Consider the following 20,414-nt stretch of genomic DNA (forward strand, 5'->3'; position numbering starts at 1 on the left):
AGATGAGACATTTTGACTAAAAATAAGGCAAATAGACTTGGTAAGATTTAGAGTTTTTGCAGTGTCTCTGACTCTTTCGTAGCTCCTATTTAATGAAATTTGAGCCATGACTACATAGCAAAGTTTACAAAAACACTCAGACTTTATTTTATATGAAATCTGAAGTTTTAAAAAAAAGAAAACTCAGTAATTTCCAGTTTTATTAAAAAAATATAACGGCACATTTTGAAAGTAAGTTTAAATTGACATTGAAATATGCTGAGAGAAACTCAAAGAATTATTCAGATCATTAGTGGTGCCTTTAACGATTCTCTTTTATTTTAAATGTGAACTAATCATTGATTTTAAGGTGGAATTACATAACAAAAACAACAAGAAAAGCACTCAGAGAGTGCAGTACTCCGCCAAAGCTGCTCAGTCTTATGATTTCTGATGGATAAGTCCCGATAAGTCTGCAGCGGTTAATTTGTAGTAGGATCGCAATCATGTGATCGTCAGCAGGCAGCTGATGTAGTGTTCACTAGTTGTAGTGGTTACAATTACGCTGTGTCACTATCTCACAATGATACAGAAATTTTTCATAAATCAGTGGATCTAGATTATAAGCTGCATCACTGCCAAAATCTAATGAGATGGTCCTTGTGTTATTTCTGACCTTCCCTGAAAATTTCACCTAAATCCGTTGGTCTGTTTTGAGTAATGTTGCTAACAGACAGACAGACAGACAGACAGACAGACAGACAGACAGACATACACCAGTCGTCCACCGCATTCCTTGGCAGAATAGCAAATAATGTTTTGAAATGATAACTGACAAAACAAACCCACAGCAAACGTTTTTTCGGATTTTTTTTTTAGTGCATAAAATGTGCCTAGTTGTGATTCAGTTTTTCATACATGCCTATTTTATTTTGCATTAGATCTTGTTTTATGTTGCATAATATTACAGGCTGAAAAGTTCTCTTTACCACCTTTCAGTGCTTTTTGAGTATTTTAGACAGATAATAGTGAATTTCCGATGTGTCTTTGCATCAACACCTATTTTAAATGTGACTTTTTAGACATTTTTTTAAAAAATTATTTTAGGAGCAGTGTGCCACAAAAATAAAACTGACATGGCCTGCTGTTGATCACAAACTGACCCCACCACTTCTGACCAACACATATCAGCCAACTCGTTGGATATCTGTCACTATTTGCAGTTTAATCTAAGTAAGTAACTTTCATAAATCCTTTCAGTGTTTAATTGAATTATGACTAAATACTGAAAAACACTGTCAAACTACACACAAACACAGTTTTCCTCTGGTAAAACCGTTTGGTGAACGTGTTTTGTTGCAGGACTTTGTGCCCTCTTTGAACAAATCTGACCCATTTTAACCAGCATAGCTCTGTGCTGTGTGAGGACAAGCCACTGACCTTTATAGGATCACATCGATGAGCTTCGGTTGGTGCAACAGACTCCCAGCTGTTTGCAGCAGCTGTTCTGACTGCAGGTGGCCACTAGGGGGCGCCTTGTAGGAGCTTTTCACAGGTCTGTGCTCTGAAATGGAGCTTCAACGTAAAAAGAAATAGCAGGTTTATGAGAGCACACATTTATCTAGACATGAGCACCAAACACTCATTAAAGGGGTGTATAACTAAGTAATTATAACTAAATAACTATAACTAAACATTTCTTTAAAGGTAAAACAACATTATTAATCTGAACAGTCATTTTTGATGGTAAATTTCTGTATTTTTGCATGGCGCACTCATTAGGGGAATTAAAACTATATTCTGCAGTACTGGGTCAGTTTGAAGCAGGTTGTGCTGAATCTGCATCAGTGTTTGTCTCCACCTACAGGTCACCCAGAGAAATGCAGTCAAGCTGGCGTAACCATCACTGAGACAAAAGATCCACAAAACCATAATCTAATGATGCAAACTCCTTTTTGGAGGTTTTTAGGTCAACAGAATTGAATTAGTGTTGCTAGAAATATTGTTATTTCACATACTCATGCTTATAGGTGCAGAATAATGTAGAATTTAGAATAAAAAGCACTTTTTGTTCAAGGATTTTGAAATGTAATGACGGTCTGCAAGGGATAGTTTTGATTTGACTCATGGTAAAATGCTTTTTGTCATGAATTCCACGCAGTGATGGATGTCTGAAGTTTGCTACTATGCTGAAAGAGTTTAACCGTTCCAGTGCAGCAGTGCGAGTGGATGACACTGCTGTCATGATGCCTGTTCGTATTACTAAAGCACGAGGTAGCAAAACATCCATGTCATCGTTGTTTTACATAAATCTGCTCTTTCACTGCTTTTCTAAAAGAGTGTATCGCCTTCTCCCTGAGTCCAAACTCACACATTCAAACTACAATTCAAAGTGTGGACCCAGGAACTGACCGGGAAACAGGATTAGCAACTATAACACTGACTGAAAAACAAAAAGCATCAAACATCTATAACTAATGAGTCATTGTAGCAGCTGAGGTCACACAGTCCACTCTTTAACCCCATAACTAACACTAAATATGGCTGATTTATTCTCTGATTATTCTCTTTACTAAGCATGAGAATGTGAGCAGAATGTGAGCAACTAAAAAAAAAAACACATTGCAGCTTCCCCAAAGCAAACAGTGATGCTACAAAGTAATAAACTTTACAATATATTACCTCAGTTGTTGAATTTGATATGAACTGATTAGGAGTGGGACAGAATTTCAGTCTGGCAATATATCATAACATCCTCTGGTAGCTTTGGAAATAATTATTAGATCAATTCGTTTTCTTTTCAGATCTTCAACACGAATAATCTTATTAGAATGTAATCAGAGTGATGACAATTAAGTCATAATAATTTCATACATGCACCACATTTTGAAAATGCAAGATTATTCTTTGAAGTCCACAGATAATCCAAACTAAATCATCACTCAATAAAGCAGGGCTGGAGTGGGACTCATTTGCAGCCCTGGACTTTCATGCCTCAGACCGGCCCACTTTAGATCACGACCTGTTACTATTAAAATCATGTAATTCTAGCCTTGTCTTGTTATTCAGTGTGTTTTTCTAAAATATTTCCAATTCAGTGCAAGTAAGGGTTGCTTCACAATGAGAATTTATTCCAACATGAGTGCACATCTCCAACATTATTCTTTACAACAATGTCAGAATCTATATTCTGTTCAAATAAGTGTTCAAGGATATCCAAACCTTAAAAATGAAAAAAGAAATAAAAATATTAAATTTAAAAAATAAAAAAAGTAAAATAAAAGGTGTTGCACTTTCTAATAACACTATCATCTCTTTTTTCTCTGTAAGGAAACAGTTCCATCACAACTTAAATTTCACAAATATAAGAACATCAGTTAAAGGGCTAATCCCCAACACTGTTCTTTACAACATCACAATGTCCTTTTTTGCAATTTCAAATATCAAGCAAATTAGTATTCACAGACAATCCTCATGAATACAGGATAATTTTTGCACTGTTGTCATTAGTAAGTTTGTTATTCACAGTTTAACATGACTTTCTAATGAAATTATAAAAATGCTTTGATTTTCATTTTATATTGACAGTAACAAGAAAATAAAATCAGTCAGAGACAGAAACAAACAAAAGGTCCGTTTTTTTTCATTTCCTGAGACCGAAAGTGGTCATCAGCAAGTGCCGAGCCAAACAGAGTAAGATGCATAGACTGTATATAATTTTTTCGTTAGTTTTCATAGTCAAAATGAGAGATCAGGTGGCCGATTTTATAAATAAATCAATACTGATTTTTTTTATAGAGCGTTAAAGTTTTGCGAAGCCAGGGGGCCGGGCTAATTGATTGACAGTCTGGTCTGGAATAATTGACTCTGCTCTCCTCGTTTAGATTAATTCTGATATAATAACTGTTGGTTTATTTATCAGCGGTGCAGCAGAACCTCTTCCACAAACAGTTTTTCTGCCTGTTGGCTTGTTTTAACCAGTTTTCTACCTTCTTCTGATTCTACCAGCAGACACTGAAAGGACTCTGATTGGTCGGTAAGTGTCCATCCATCCATTAACTACCGTGAGTAAAACAATCACAATATGCCCCCCTGCTGTCCAAACCGAAAATCAGCAGAAGTGCCACAAACAGGGATTTCAGTGGATTTCAGTTCATTTAAATGTCTCTGTTTACCACCTGGTTACATATCTGACACTGCAGCTGCATATAAAGTGCATTAAAAGTGGCACAGATAAGAAAATAAACACTTACCGACCAAGTGGTTAGCACTTTCGCCTTGCAGCAAGAAGATTCCTGGGGTGGGCCTGGGATCTTTCTGTATGGAGCCATCCTACTCTCCGCCCTGACTTCACCCAGACTCTGCCTTGGCTCCACCCATGTGGTCACTTGGAAATTACGATGACAAAGGGACGACGAAATTATGTGTTTTTATCTGGTCTGTAGCTCAGTGAGTTAAGGGTTTGCCTATAGAGCTATGGGTTGCTGGTTCAAGATCTGAGCCTTCTTTAATTTTTTGAAAATCCTGACAAAGAAAAATGCCAGTGGTGGGTCTTGAACCTGCTGTCTTCCAGTTGGTAGTCTCTCTTCTTACCCCCTCTGCCACTTGCACAGACACTAATGCTTCTTTTTTTGTGCATTTATCATCTATTTTTGCCATTTTTGAGTTGTTTTTTTTAACTTGAGTTTGACTCGACCGTTTTTCTCAGGGGGTTGGACTTCAGCCTTTGTGCTGGAGGGTTGAACTCTCAGTTGCAAGACTTTCCAAATCCTTGAGACCTCCCGAGTCCTCAGGACCTGAGCTTTAACACAGTCTGAGGGCTGAAATTTAAGAAGTTCCCGAGTAGATGGCTGTTAGTTTGAACTTTGAGACAGTCCAAGGACTGATATCTTCTAAGTTCCTGAGTAGTCTACTGTTAGTTTGAACCTTTAGACAGTCTGAGGACTGAAATTTAAGAAGTTCCTGAGTAGATGGCTGTTAGTTTGAACTTTCTGGTTAACAGAAGCCTTAAAAATTTGTGACCGTAAGTCTTGATTTCATTTTTAGACCATCCATCTGAGTTCTTCTCAGACCTTCACCTGTGGGTTCTTTAGAAATCCTGAAGAAACTTTGATTCTCTTCACTGAACAGTAAAGTTTGTGGAGATCAGAAGGTAACATTAGTTTGATTGATGCCTTCAACTACTAGTAGACTTTATCTGGAAAGCAGTTTTCTGAAATGAGCTCTTAGGAAATCTGTCCACAATAAAACCAACAACATAGAAAGAGGAAATGTTTGAAGAAACAACTTGATGTTTTCATTTTAGACTAGAAAACGCTTTAAGACTTGTATCTGTTTTTGCTCTTGTTGATCGTTTGTCTCTTGTTTAATTTGATCTTATAAAGTCTAACTGGTGTCTTTTCAAATGTTTTGTCTTTAGTTTGATTCTTCTTAAATGTTTAGTTTTGCTCTTTTCTCACCTTTTATTATTTTCTAATGTCTGATTTGATTTTGAAATGTTTTGTATTTTTAATGTTCAATTGTTTGAAAAATTTCCTGTTTAATTTTTTGATTAAATCTTTAAGTTTTTTCTTTTTAAATGTTTTACCACCTTTTAACATTTAATTTTCTTTTTAAATGCTTCATTGTATTTGTTTAATTCCTATTTAAAGTTTTATCCTCTTTAAGGTTTAATTTTCTAATTAAATATTTTTAATTAAATTTTTTTCTTTTGAAAGGTTTTATTTAATTAAATGTTTTTTTCAATGTTTAATATTCTTCTTGTTTAATTGTATTTTTTAAATGTTTAAGTATCTGAAATATTTCATCTTTATTGTTTAATATTTTAGTCTAATTTTTTGTTTAATTTCATAATTAAATTGTATCCTTAGTTTAATTATCCAATTAAATATTTTGTCTGTTTAACATAATTTAATTGTATTTAATATTTGATTTTAACAGTTTTATTGTATTAATTGCTCTTTTTTTTAATGTAGCTTACCTCTAATCTTTTTTCTGTCAAGATTTTAACCCCAACCTTAAAAATGAAACAAACCCTTAAATCACAATGAAAATACTTTTGTTGTCACAATCATCAATATTCAGTTTATCAATTCAACTTCATTTGTATAGCACCATTCCCACAGATGACAAAACTACAAAAGCAAACAGAAAAAAAACTATGCTAAAACTAGGATTAAAACTCAAAAACATACTGAAAAAAATTTAACACTCTTTAAAAAAAAAAAAAAAAACTGTTTCCAGGGGATGGAGGGAGTTTATTGAAGTCTTCTTGGGCTCACATGGTACATTTAAAATAGAAACTTGATATTCAGTGTAAGGAAACTGCAGAGCGACAGAAGAACCAACAATATCTCGTGTTTTCTCCTTTAATGAGTCAACTCTTCTTGTGCTTTCAGACCAAATAACTACAGACTCTTCACAACCTGCTCAAACTCTTGGTACAGGACCTCACCACACGGGTCAAGAAGGCTTCCTTCTCATTTCTACTCTGAAGCTCACCTTCTCCTGCTCAAACTGACAAATGTTTCTGTTGCTCTAAAGTCTGGTCTCCAGAACTTCCTAAAAACTCTCAAAGTCTCTTCTGCTGCAGGTTGCTTTGTAGAACGGTGACAGAAAACCTCACTAAACCACATGGAGGGGCCTCAAGATAGTTGTCCAAATGAAACCATCCAAAAAACAAACTAGCACAACCCAAACGCTAAAGTATCCTGCAGCCTACCAGAGAAGCTCTTTAAACAGAATCAGAACAGGAACTCTTACTTTCTGGACAACCAACGTTGGTTCACAAACAAGAATACAGAATGTGTCTGACCAAAAACCTCTAAAGACTCATTACAGCCAAGATAAAGACACAACTCAGCTGCACCAAATCCACTAATCACTGCACACATCAGCACCATGTGATAACTGTGGCTAAAGAACCACAGTTACCAAGACAACTATCCAGTACAAAGCCCTAAAACACACCAAGAAACACATTAAAGAGGATTTTACTGCTGGAAGCTGCAAGCCAACGCCTAAAGAACAAACTAAAGCAATGGAGCCAAACCCAGTTCAGTGAAGAGAAGCAGAGGAAATGTTTGACTGCAGATATAAAGCAGGAAGACAGTGAGCTGCTCAGGTGTTCCTGATAACACCAAGCAGCCACCTGGACAGCCAATAGGAACACAGCTTACTGGAAGTCCAGAGGGCTGGTTTAGTGAGGTAAATTTAGTTTAAAGTTGAAGCAGAAAGTTAACAAAGAAAGTTGAAAACCACCTTCTGATACCTGAAATCTCTAGTGATGGTGAAATCGAAGCTTCATGAAGCAATGAACCACTTTGACACATCTGCTTCAAGAATGACACATTCCTTCGAAGCATTTGACACAACCAGAAGAGTGACATCTGCTGGTCCTGTGTCAGAACTGCATCCAAGTGGAAAAAAATGAAAAAGCCTCAGGACAGCTTGTCTCACATTGCTTTGTACTTGCAATAAATGTTTTAAAACGTTATATATGTATGTTTGTGTGCATATATGTGTAGTGTGTTTCTATGAATGAATGTGTGTTGTGTATGAGTGAATCTATGCATATGTATCTGTGTGTTGTTTAATGTATGAAATGCAACTAGATATATCGAAACCAAATTCTAACTAAATGCATACTCTCCCTAACTGCTCTCAAAATTACAAATGGCAAATGCACTAGCGTGATCTCCTCCTCTCAAAAACCCACAATTTGAGGAGTGAATCAGACCCCTATGCCTTTTAAGACCTGGTGAGATTGAAATGTCCAACCCCTTCAAAGTTCGCGCGAAGCACTGCGACACGCGATGTGACGTAACGAGGCCTCGTTCTCGATAGTCACGTGATTGTGGGCGTGCTGAAGCAGGGATCGAAACACCGTCTCGCAACACTTTCGCTTCAAAAGCTCGGCACTGTGTCGAGCAAACTGGCTCGAGCGTAACATCACTAGAAATCTCTGAGTTTCCACACATATAATGCCTGAACATGTCAAACTGGTTTCATAGTAGAACCATCACTGTAAAAACGTCATAGTATGGTGTGTTGCTCAAAAAACATTACGACCTGCTGTCTAGGGTCGCCAAGGTGCGACACAAAAACAGGACAAACGCTGGTTTCCAGGGGGTTGAAAGAGTAAGTTTACAACAACACAACATGTGAGCAGAAAAATCAAAAAGTCTGTCTTTAGTTCAGCTGAAAATATTAGTTTTGTCTTTTTTATTGACCAAACTTTTCAGGAAGTAGATGAAGAATAACTAAAGCTCTCATGTAGAAGTCCAACTTATTCTGGATACTTATGGAGAGTTTAGTCTTCATGCTTCACAGCAACATTTAATAGACCTAAAGCTTCCCTGTTGGCTCATTGGTGGAGCTTGTTACTGAGCATCTGAACCTTAAATCCAGTCAGAGGACCATCTTCAGTCAAGGCCAGTAAGAGAACTTCAAGACCTTCCATTGGCTGGACCAGATGTGGCATCAGCTCCCTCTGAACATCTGGATGACAGGAGAAAAGACAGAAATCAAACACAGATCACTGAAATACAATTTATTCACTTTCATCATTTTATAAAAGTAGCATGAACTTTATTAAAACTTGACATCAGTAATGAAAGTAAATGTTTTTATCTCATCCTTTTCCCTTTCAATTGTGGGCTTTGTGTATTTACTATCTCACTACTATGGTATGGGCATAGAAAGTATTGGAACTAATGCTTGTTTGTTCACTCTGTTCCAACAGCTCACCTGTTCCTTCCATACTAACAGCAGTAATCCCCTCATCACTACTGGCTCTGCCTCTGACACAAAACCACATTTTTAAAATGGTCAAAATTCTCAGCACAAATCTCCACTTTTTTACAAAGCCGTCAGGTCAGTTTCATGAATGTAGAGCTGAATCATCTCGCATCTCAGGGCACTTCTCATATAGAGCAGGTCTACACCAGACTCTTCATTATATTCACTCTATTAATATTCACTCAATGAACAATCTTACCTCCCACTCTGGACTTGTGGCTCATGGCTGCTGCTTGGTTCTGGATGTTTCTTCTGACTCGGAGGGGCTCCAGGACAAACTCTCCCAGTTATGTGGTTGCATCATACTATTATTTAAAATATATAGCATTATGTTTTACGCCACAATGACACACAATTAATTGACTTAATAATTAACTTGAACGGTGGTTTGCAAAGTTCAACAAAGTCCGTATCCATTTCCTCGTCCTCATTTGTCGTTTCAAACCGCGAGCTTTAGTGAAGAAGTTTCCAATTTCTGCACATTCGTCTGCGTCTGTTTCCAGAGCTTTCCTGTTTTTAATTCTTGCCTTCTCCACACCACCATTGCTCTTCCTGTTTTCATCTTTCAAACACCTCTGACCCTGTGCACGAATGTGTTACGTCACGGTGCATCTGCGAAAAAAATAAATAAAGAGCCGCCAGTGGAGGAGGCCCAGGAACAGCGTTAGCAGCATAATGATCAACCCAGAGCCATGACTGAACACCGGCCCTCACAGCCCAAACATCAGACCGGCCCACCGGGAATTGTCCTGGTCCTCCCGATTAGCCACCCCGGGCCTGCAATAAAGTCTAAAAGAAGAGAAGCATGAGCTAACAAGAAGACAGCCGTCTTGGAATTGAATGAAGAGGAACACTGAATTTTTGCTAACTGGCTTGGAATCAGTAAAACAACATCCATTATGGCTTTAGGAGGAAAACACAGACGATCTAGTAATTATTCCCAAGCTGTATGACACTTTATCTCTACACTGGTACCAAATGTTGATACTTTTATAAAACGTGCAGCCGCTCCAACAGGATTCCCATCACTGACCAGAGTCACTACTTCATGTCTCCATGTGGTGGGACTTGAAAGTAGAGTGAAATTTACCAACCAAAGCAAACCAGAGAGCTAACACTTTGTTAAAATTAAATAAAAATGATAATAAGCACACACAGTGACAACACAACGCAGTGAATAAATACATAATTTCTGCTTTTTTTTTTTGCCTTTTTTAAAGGGTATTTTACTTCCTCGGCTAAGTGATTGTCTTGCAGTGTATGCAGAATTGCTGTATTGTGACTCCATTGCTAACAGCATATCGAGGTAGAATCATTTTGTGGTTTCATCTACGATTCACGGCTTAGAATTGACGAATCAGGTAAATAAATCCATGAAACACACAATACAAGTTTCCAAAATGCACCGTGTCTGCACTGTTTTGAAGAACTGAGATGTGAAATTCAGGATGAAACATAAACCCAAACTTTGACATCAGCACCACCTTCGAGACCTGACGAACCTTACGATTGCTCACAATTAAATTCCTCTGATTTAAACGAACACCTATGAAAAGACGGAAAGTTAACATTTATCTTTCCCCTGAAACAGAAGTTAAAACGTAGATGAACAAATTCATCATCTGCTAAGGACAATCGTGTGAAACGATCAAAAGCTCCAGATCAGACAACAGCAGTGAAATCATGATGTTTCATAATGTCCATGCAGGTGTTGAGGTGTGGTTCATCATGATAGAACTATATTGTGGTTTCAAATGTTATTCTTACCCTAGAATTGACTAATTGTGCCTACAGTCCCCAAACTGCACCACGTCTCTACTGTTTTGAAGAGTTGAGGTGTGAAATTCAGGATGAAAAGAGGATGAAACTCAAACTTCTGACATCAGCACTACATTTAAGACTTGAGGAACCTTATGACAGCTCACAATTAAATTTCTCTGATTTAAATGAACACCTCTGATTAGACTGAAAGTTCATTCTCAAATTTCCCCTTGGAATAGATGCTAACGAAACATAGATGAACAAATTCATCATCTGCTGAACATGATCGTGTGAAATGATCAAAAGCTCCGGTTCAGACGACAGTAGTGAAATTGTCATGTTTCATAATGTCCATGTGGGTGTTGGGGTGTGGCTCATCATGACAGAATCATATTATTGGTTTCATCTGTGATTCCAACCCTAGAATTGACTAATCAGGTAAATAAATCTGAGAACTTCAGAGGAAGCTATTACCAAAAAAACAGAAAATTGAACATCTAAACTTTGTTTAAACACCTCAAAATTGATACAGGCCACTTATTCTGTGTACAGTTCCCAAAATGCACCATGCCTTTACTGTTTTGAGGAGTTGAGATGTGAAATTCAGGATATAAACAGAAATATACACCAAAACTTTTGACATCAGCATCGCCTATGATAATTCAAGAACGTCAAAATTGTTTGCATTTAACTTCCTCTGATTTCAGCTAATACCTGTTATAAGACTAAAAGCTAATATTCAGCTTTCCTGACAGAACAAGCTAACAAAACATAGATGGACGAATTTATCATCTGCTGGCGACGATCTTGTGAAACGATCAAAAGCTTTGGATCAAACAACAGATGAATTCCATAGTGAAATTGTTATGTTTCATAACGTCCATACGGGTGTTGAGGTGTGCCTCATCGTGGTAGAATCATAGCACTGGTTTCACCTGTGATTCCAACCCTAGAATTGACTAATCAGGTAAATAAATCTAGGAATTTCAGAGGAAACTATTACCAATAAAACAGAAAACGGAACATCTGAACTTTGTTTAAACACCCAAAATTGCTACAGGCCACTTATTCTGCCTACAGTTCCCAAAATGCACCATGTCTCCACTGTTTTGAGGAGTTGAGATGAGAAATTTAAAGTAAAACTTTTGGCATCAGCATCTCTTATGATAATTCAAGAACCTCACGATTGTTTGCATTTAACTTCCTCTGATTTCAGCAAATACCTGTCATAAGACTGAAAGCTAATATTTAGCCTTTCTCAGAAACGGAAGCTAACAAAACATAGATGAATGAATTCATCATCTACTGAGGACGATCACGTGAAACGATCAAAAGCTCCGGATCAGACAACAGATGGACCCTGTAGTGAAACTGATTATGTTTTATAACGTTCGTGATTCCATTTTGATGGAAACATATTTCAAATGTGACTCCCACCCTAGAATTTACAAATCAGGTAAATAAATTTGTATTACCAATAAAATTTTTAAAAACTGAATATTTTAACTTCTTTCAAAAACTCAAAATTGCTACAATCCACTAATTCTGCCTCCAGTTCCCAAAATGCACCATGTCTCCACTGGTTTTAAGAGTCGAGACGTGAAGTTCACCATAATGATGCCCATGCAGGTGTTGATGTACGGCTCATTTTATCCAAACATTTTGGTCACATAGCATCTTTAATACCACCATTATAATAATTAGGATATCAAAAGTATTGAGTATACATACATCATTTGCATTGCGGTACACAAATCTGAGCTGATTTATGTTTTTATATCTTTCATTCGTTGTTCTCAGGATCAACTTTTATTATCTTGACATTGTGCTGATACATTAAATCGTCCTGAAGAACTTGACGCTATTTCAGGAAAGAGAACATTTAATTGGACATGTATTGTTAAGCAATATAAAAAAGTTTTTTGATATTTCCAAATGTAACTTGAATCCTATAGTCTACTACTTTCCAATACCAATAATCAAGAATCTTGATAGAAGCCAAACTAGAGTCCATGTCACCAAAATCAAAGTACTTCAGGTAGGTTTCTTCACCTACAGTGGTCTGGATATTCTGTAGTTTTTCTTCTCTTTTTTGCAGTTAAGTTCTTGAAGCTGTGGGAACAGTCTCTTGAAGCCATGCCTGTTTTTATAACAGTCCCAGTAAATGGATTCTCAGGAGTCTGAAGATGTACGTGTGTGAGTGCTCATGTGTATCGGTAGAGGAAAGTGAGGGTGAAAATGGTGAAAACCCCCCCACTTCCTTCTCGCCTCCACCACCTTCACCGTCTCAGTCTGTGCTGCCTGTCAGACGCTGGTGATGGAGGCCAGACAGTTCGATGACTTCTGGAGTTTCTCAGGCTGTGTGGTGGGGGGCTCTGGGATGGCGCGAAAGCTGAATGGCAGTCCGATACCACTGGAGCCAATGTGGCCGGGGCTCAGCGCTGGATTTTGCCGTCTATTGCTTTCCACAATGCTGGATGTGTTGGATGCAAGGCTTTCACGTGTCCTGCAGGGAACACACAAAACAACATCAGGTTTTCAAAGTACAGCACAAAGTAAATGAGGGGGTTAGAAGCAGAGTGGTCTAAGCCACAAATAATCCAAACTCACTTTTATATAATTTCTGTAATATTCCATGGGCTAGATTTTAGTGGCAAAGTGGTCTAACTCACAATCCAAATGTAGCGTTACAGTGATGCTTCGAATGTTAGACCATTCTGGAAAACACAAAAAAAATTGAACCCATTTTTCTCAAAAACTACAGAAAGTGGGTTAAACCATTCTGCTTCCAAACCCTTCAAAGCATCTAGTAGAAAGTTCCTTTTCTGTAGGAATAGTGATGAATCCCACTAAAATTCTATTGTGCAGAAAAATTAAAGTTACTGAGAATGAAAAACCCCCCAAAAAGGATTGCTTCATTTCAGAATTTTTCGTCATTCACCCTGAAAAAAATGCATGAAAACGGGGTCATAAAACTGAAGAAAGAAACTGAAGCCAAGTTCAAAGTCCACACACACATGTAACACATCAATGTGTTCTACGACTGCTAATAGTTTATTTTTCCAATCTTTCTTTATTTCTAGAGCAGAATTTCATTTCTGAGGAGCGAACACATGCAGCATTTTAAAATTTTACATTTAAGGAACATTCCATAAATGTCCCACATTAAAGTCAACCAGTGTCAACATCTGTATCATGACTTCTGTGGCTCTGAATGAAGCTCTGTGAAGCCTGCAAACATACTTTGGAGTTATTTTCTGGGGCTGTAATGAAAAAATAGCAAGAGCTTGAAAGACAAGGCCTACTAGCATGTAGGAGGATCTGCTGACAGCTGCTTCTGCACTGCATTATGGGAGATTTAGGAGCGAACACCACTTTGTGGAAAGCTTATAATGCTGGAATTTTCTGCTAATTGTCTGTAAATTCATAACTAGTTCACAACTGATCCACAAATAGGAAATTGTGTTCACATTTTCTTGGAGAAGTAGAAATATCAAGTTAGATAAACAGATGTTCGCAAACGATATTTAAAGCTGAGACAAAACAGTCTATTATTTCACAGCATTACTAGTCACTTCCAGAAGTCAATTATTGCTTTAAATTAAAAAAAAAGTAAAAAAAAAAAAAGATAATGACACTCGTGTGTCAAATGCAGCGTGATCCACTGTGTGTGAATTACTGCTTCTCTTATCATTCAAGTGAGACCAATCAACAGGATTCATGTAAGTGCAGGTTATTTTGGTAGCACAATCTGTAAATCAAATTGTGAGCATAGGCAGACTTTGATTTTTATATTTATAAACTTGGGTGTGTCCAGGATTTAAGTGATGCAGATTTCGCCTTTAAGAACTACGGTAATACTGGACTTTTTTCAAAGCGGGAAACAGGACCTTCACCAGCAAAGGATGACTGGATTGGAAACGTGAACTGCAGAGTCTCTTCACCTTTGTGACAAATGGATCAGTCATTTTGCTTTGGTAGCATCACCAGTTCCACGAAGTATGTATATAAAAAGCTAAAAATTAAATCATCAAAAACAAAATAAAAGTAAAGATTGGATTTTTGGTCTTGGATCCTTCACACATAGCACCGTGACACTAAGCTTGGAGGTGCAAGACGGGTCAAATCACCAAACTTTGACTTTATACAAGAACCACACATATCTATTCCTGGTTTCATAGCAACCCAAATATGGAGGTCTTCTTAGGTGCTCCACTTAGTATCCAAACCACAGCAATAGTTGCAGTTTGCTGTAATATGTGGTTTACTTTCACACAGTGGTGTAGTCTACGTGATACGCAGGTATACGCTGTATACTCACTAGAAAAGGTCCCGAATTTCCGTATAACCACTTAAAAATTCGCAAAGATACGTATACCCAGGGGTGCAAACACGCAGGTATTTGCCGTATGCTCACTAGAAAAGGTCCCGAATTTTCATATAACCACTTAAAAATGCGCAAACATATATATCAGTAAGTTTTTTGACATAACGTTCACTTTCCCGTTCATAAATTCATCTTCTGTGTCAGGAAGCGGTGAAGTTGTATGGGACAGGGGAAGGTGTCTGGCTGAGAACAGGCTTCACTAAAAGGCGGACCGTGGTCCGGATCCGGACCCAGACGCCATCTATACGGGTGTAAATTTGACAGGTCGCTTCTATTTTACCGGTGCAGCTTTCCAGTGTTTATCATTGGTCTCTCAGCTCAGAGACGCACAGACCAATTATGTACGAGTTCAGGCATCCCACGTGACGCTACTCAGCCAATGACGTCACTGCATTGTATCGCAGCTGTGCCTTCAAAAACCAGTTGAGAGATGAGGGACAGAGAGGAGGACAGTAGTGATGGAAGTTCGGCTCTTTTCAGAGAGCTTTTGGCACTGCTTCCAAAGAAAAGCCGCTTCTTTCGGCTCCCAAACAGCTCCTAATTTATTATTGTTTATAGCCTCATATTTTAGCCTAACCTGGCAAATATGAATCATTTGTGTTTTGACAAACTCTTTTCATTCAGTGTTTTTATGAGAAGCCTCATAATTGACTAATTTTGTGCATTTGTTTTGTTACAAAAACAGGCATTCTTACTTTTGTTTAATATTTCAATAAAACTTTTCTGCACTAAAATAAATGAACAAAACTCTGCACATGATGAAGAGGAAACATCAGCTCTACCTGATAGCAGGAGGAGGAGCTGCTGACGCTATAATGTCTATAAGTATCTAATTGGTAGTTTGAAATAAAGGAGCTGCTGCTGCTGCTGTGTGTGTGTGTGTGTGTGTGTGTGTGTGTGTGTGTGTGTGTGTGTGTGTGTGTGTGTGTGTGTGTGTGTGTGTGTGTGTGTGTGTGTGTGTGTGTGCCTGAGCATGTGTGAGTGCATGCGCACATATATGAGAACCTGACCTGGCTTTGGTTTATGAGGCCGAAGTATACCCACGAGAAAAAACTAGACTACACCACTGCCTTCACACATACCTGGGGGAGTTGAATCCACTGTCCACCGTGACACTGCTGCTGTCCATGCTGTCCAAACGGGCAGAGTGGGCCGACTTCTGGCTGCTGCTGTTCTCAGTCTCCTTGGGGCTGAGTAAGGTCAGATTGGTCTCCAGTTTCCGCTGCAGATCGTGGTCCTTCTCCCGTTCCAGGAGCCACTGCATGGTTCCCTCCCCACTACCACCACCGCCTCCACTGTTACCACCCCCTTCCCCATGGTCTTTGCTGTCCTCTGCTGTTGCCAACTCTTTGTGCGAGTCCTCCTCTGCCTCCTCCTCTTCCTCATCGTCTGATACATTATAATAGTCAAAGGAGGCGGAGGGGACTGTTGGCTCTAAGCAGCCCTGTAAAACTGCAGGTGACGCTGAGGGAGTGGCTGAATTGGAAGGCTGCTGGGGCTCAGGATTGTCTAGGGCCTCTGTTGATTTGGCATGTGAGGCTTTCCGCAATGTGCCGGACTTGGTGTAGCTGCTGTCCACGTAGCCAGTGGACAAGGCATTGTGTGGAGGTTTGAACAAAGTGTCCTTGCTGAAGATCTCTTTCCTCTTGATCACTATACCGCCTCCTCCCCCTCCAGGATCTACATTGTGTTGGTGTGGCGTCAAACGGGCATTTTGCGCCGGCTCCGGCGTCTGGCTTGGCGTCAGTCGCGCTGAGCCGTTCTGTCCCTTTGCTGCCGACAAGTCCTCTTTGTACTCCATCGTGTGAGGAGAGGTGAGGTGAGGCGTTTGGCGGTCAGCCGGAGAGCCCTTTCGGAGTCCCCCTGATGAGGTTAATGTGTCATATTCTGATTTTGCCTGAGGCGAAGGGGCAGTTAGGATTGTTTCATTTGACGTATTGCACTGGAAGTACTCATCTGTTGAGGGCTTAGGAGACAGTCCCATTAGCTCATTGTACGTTGGCAAGCTGTCTCTGCTTTTGTTCCTCTCCATCGTACTCCGGATCCTTGACTCGTCCAAACTCCCTTTCCCCAAATCAGGCACATTAAAATCAGAGTGGAACTTAGCAGCAGAGAACATGATCCTTGAGTAGTGGGAGGACTTCTGCGTGGCCCGCAGGGTGCCATCATCAGTGTAGTAATGACTACGCTCCTCCAGTCTGGGTTCAAAGTCTTCTGGTGCGCCCAGTGAGGGGCCTTTGAGAGAGTTGTCCATGGACCGAGATCGTTCCTTAGCTTGATCTGACCTCTCGTGACGCGACTTCCTGTCCTGATTGTGACTGTGACTTCTTTGCACTCTAGACTGGCATGTTCCACGTGAGGGTTCGGGGAAGGGCATCTCCGTCCGTCTCTTTGCTAGCTCCCCAGACACGTCCCACTCAGGGGTAACAGGGCAGTACGATTCAGTAATGTTGGGGTTGCTGTGGACCAGGTATGTTGCGCCTCCACTGCGTCTGCGCTCCAACGTGTACATGGCCTCCCGAGGCGAGCGAACTAATGAGTGACTAAAGAAGCGGTAATCCCTTTCCATGAACACTAGATCCCAGTTTGAACCCTCAGACGGATCTCCCCTGGAGGTCCGGGGTTTGCTGTGAGAGCGGGACTTACCATGTGGGGCCCTCCGGTGGCCTCTGCCCCTTCTGCTGCGAGCGCTGTGCTGGGCTGAAGACCCGGCCTTGTTCTTCTGCGTACGCTCTTCCTCCAGCCTCTTCATCACAGCCGTGTGTCTCGCAACATTCTCCACTGTTAGGTCGGGGTTGATTCTGCGAATTATCTCCATCTCCACCTCACGGGGAATGGGCGTTGTTGGCACGTCCTCGTCACGAAGAGGCCACTCCTCTGGGGGGAACTGAGCTGAGAAGGTGGCCAGCTGCCTCATTTTGTCCTTCTTGAAACTCAGCCTGAACAGCCGGAGTCCAAACCTTTTGGATTGCTTCTCGCTACTTCCGCCACCACCACTTCCTTCTTTCTTTTTGGTCAGAGTGTCAGTTTTATAAGGGAAAGAAGTGATGCTTTTGCTCTTATCGGCTGGCTCTTGGGGCGGCGGTTGCTGGGCAGGAGGGGTGGTGGGAGCCGGGGGGTAGGGGTATGATGGCGGCTCTCCTCGGTGCTCCTTGGCTGACGTGCTTGGTGGAGGATCTCCACCATTGTGATCCTTGGGTGGCTTGCTTTGATAGGAATCTCCCCTGTGCTCCTTCGGTGACTTACTTTGGTGCGCAGGGGCGTGAAGTCTGGACGGGTCTTCGCGATAGGAATTGTATGAGTCACTGTGATTCTTGCGAGGAGGCCTTTCTCTCAGGCAACCGGGTGTTGATGATGGGACGTTGGCAGACTGAGGTGAAGTACAATGCTGAGGTTGTTGCTGCTGCTGCTGCTGCTGCTGCTGCTGCTGCTGCTGCTGGCGCTCTGGCAGCCGATCATCCAGGTGATACCACTTGTTGTTTGTCCTGATGAGGGAAGGAGTGATAAAGTAGGTCTGGGGAGTGACAATGAAGTAGCCCTCTGGAGTTGGGTAGATCTTCCTCTCTCGCACCAGCATGTTCAAGGTATGTCGCAGAACCTCTGAGCTGGGTGTAGGCACGCCTGCAAGAAACAGATTAAAGTTTAAGCACAATTTTAATGTATTTCATTTAAAAACGTGGATTATATAGAACAATTCAAGGTCAATCTGGCTAAAGCCTTGGGATAATTTCAATACAGTAAAAAATAATCAAAAGTTCCAACAACTAGAAGAGAGATTTCTTTGGAAGTATTAAGTACATGGTTTCACTTATTATTACATTTTGAGTGTATTAATACACATTTCTTGAATTAGTAATGAACGATACCGGATTTTTGTCAACACCCAATATACCGATATCATCCACTTCATTTTGACTGATTGCTGATGCCAATACCGATTTACACCAATATTTTTTTCCTACTTGAATGGAGAGAATATCAAATTTTCCTGTAGTGGAATTAACATATTATTATGCCTTGTCTTATTGTGGTGTCCAGATGTAAAATACAATGCTTTTTATTTTCAAATTTTGACTGGGCTTAGCAACTAAACAAAAATGTCTGATCTGATCCTTCTTCTGTTTCCAAATTGTTTCTGTACTTCAACAAAATAATCACCCATTTGAAAATTTGCAGTGTTAATGTATAAAACATTAAAGTTTGTACTATTCTGGAACAACATTGTGGAAAAAAAACCTTTAAAAATAGACAATATCTACCCATCAATGTTTATATAAGGCTAATGCTGTTATTTCATTTTCAAGCCTTTATCAGCCAAAATCGATAACCTACCAACATCACAGTACATCAGTTTTTTACAGTTAAAATGTACACAGATATATCACCAATTAGAAGCACAACAAAATGTGACATATACACTACTGTTCAAAAGTTTGGGGTCACTTAGAAATGTCCTTGTTTTTGAAAGAAAAACATTTTTTCAGTGAAGTCAACATTAATCAGAAATCCAGCCGAGACATTGTTAATGTGGTAAATGACTATTCTAGCTGGAAACGGCTGATTTTTAATAGAATATCTCCATAGGGGTACAGAGGAACATTTCCAGCAACCATCACTCCTGTGTTCTAATGCTACATTGTGTTAGCTAATGGTGTTAAAAGGCTCATTGATGATTAGAAAACCCTTGCGCTAATATGTTAGCACATGAATAAAAGTGTGAGTTTTCATGGACAACATCAAATTGTCTGGCTGACCCCAAACTTTTGAATGGTAACATAGTTACAGTTAAAGAAACTGAGGATGATGTAAGAAATTGCTGGAATTTAATGAAAACGTGACAAAGAAATTTTTAAACATCAGTGCATGAACCAACTGCAATGAATCACTGTTTAATCTACCCAATTTGCCAATCACATTATTTTAAAATAAACAAAATTGTGAATATATGACAGCATCAAATACGTCATTAACTATTAATTTAGCTTTTTATTGCAACAGTTCATCGAAGCCACATGACGCCTACCAAGTTAAATATTCAAGCTAAAGATGCTACATTTCTACGGATTTCAAGATACATTTTAAATATTCTAAAATGTCGTTTTATACACATTTTTCAGAAATGTAAGTGTTTAGTACCTTCTAAAGATCTTAGGGTCTTCAGTGTAAAATAAACTTCAGATCATTTAAACTGAGGCAGCCCAAAGTTCAGCGCATTAGCGGCTGTGTATTTGAATTTCCACATCTTTATTATTTCTTCCTCAGCTCAAACAGATCCTTATGGATTTTAAAGAACACTGATGTCACAACATGCTCTAAGATCAGATCAGCATGTTCAAATAAACAATGCTAAATAAACTGATCACTCCACATCCCAAGATGACTTGCGAGAATATTGAATTAGGACGTGAAGCACAATGAGTAGCCTGAAAGACTTCATAAACACCAAACCACCGCTAAATGTGGTCCATTTTAAGCAACACCACTCATA

The 20,414-nt window shown here is 39.5% G+C and overlaps 1 protein-coding gene across 2 annotated transcripts in view; it reads right to left on the reverse strand.

Moving 5' to 3' along the window:
- Nucleotides 1-12,199: 12,199 nt before the first annotated feature.
- The window catches only part of stox2a (storkhead box 2a), a 28,698-nt gene continuing 20,483 nt past the window's right edge, over nt 12,200-20,414 (reverse strand). For both annotated transcript variants that reach the window (XM_022205773.2, XM_022205774.2), the window contains exons 3-4: nt 16,009-18,547; nt 12,200-13,045 (exon numbers count right to left, since the gene is read on the reverse strand). In XM_022205773.2, the coding sequence (XP_022061465.2) occupies nt 12,844-13,045; nt 16,009-18,547 (2,741 nt within the window). In that variant the 3' untranslated portion in view covers nt 12,200-12,843. The remainder of the gene's footprint in view (nt 13,046-16,008; nt 18,548-20,414) is intronic.

Source organism: Acanthochromis polyacanthus, chromosome 3 (genome assembly GCF_021347895.1).
Source record: "Acanthochromis polyacanthus isolate Apoly-LR-REF ecotype Palm Island chromosome 3, KAUST_Apoly_ChrSc, whole genome shotgun sequence".
Lineage (NCBI taxonomy): Eukaryota > Metazoa > Chordata > Actinopteri > Pomacentridae > Acanthochromis > Acanthochromis polyacanthus.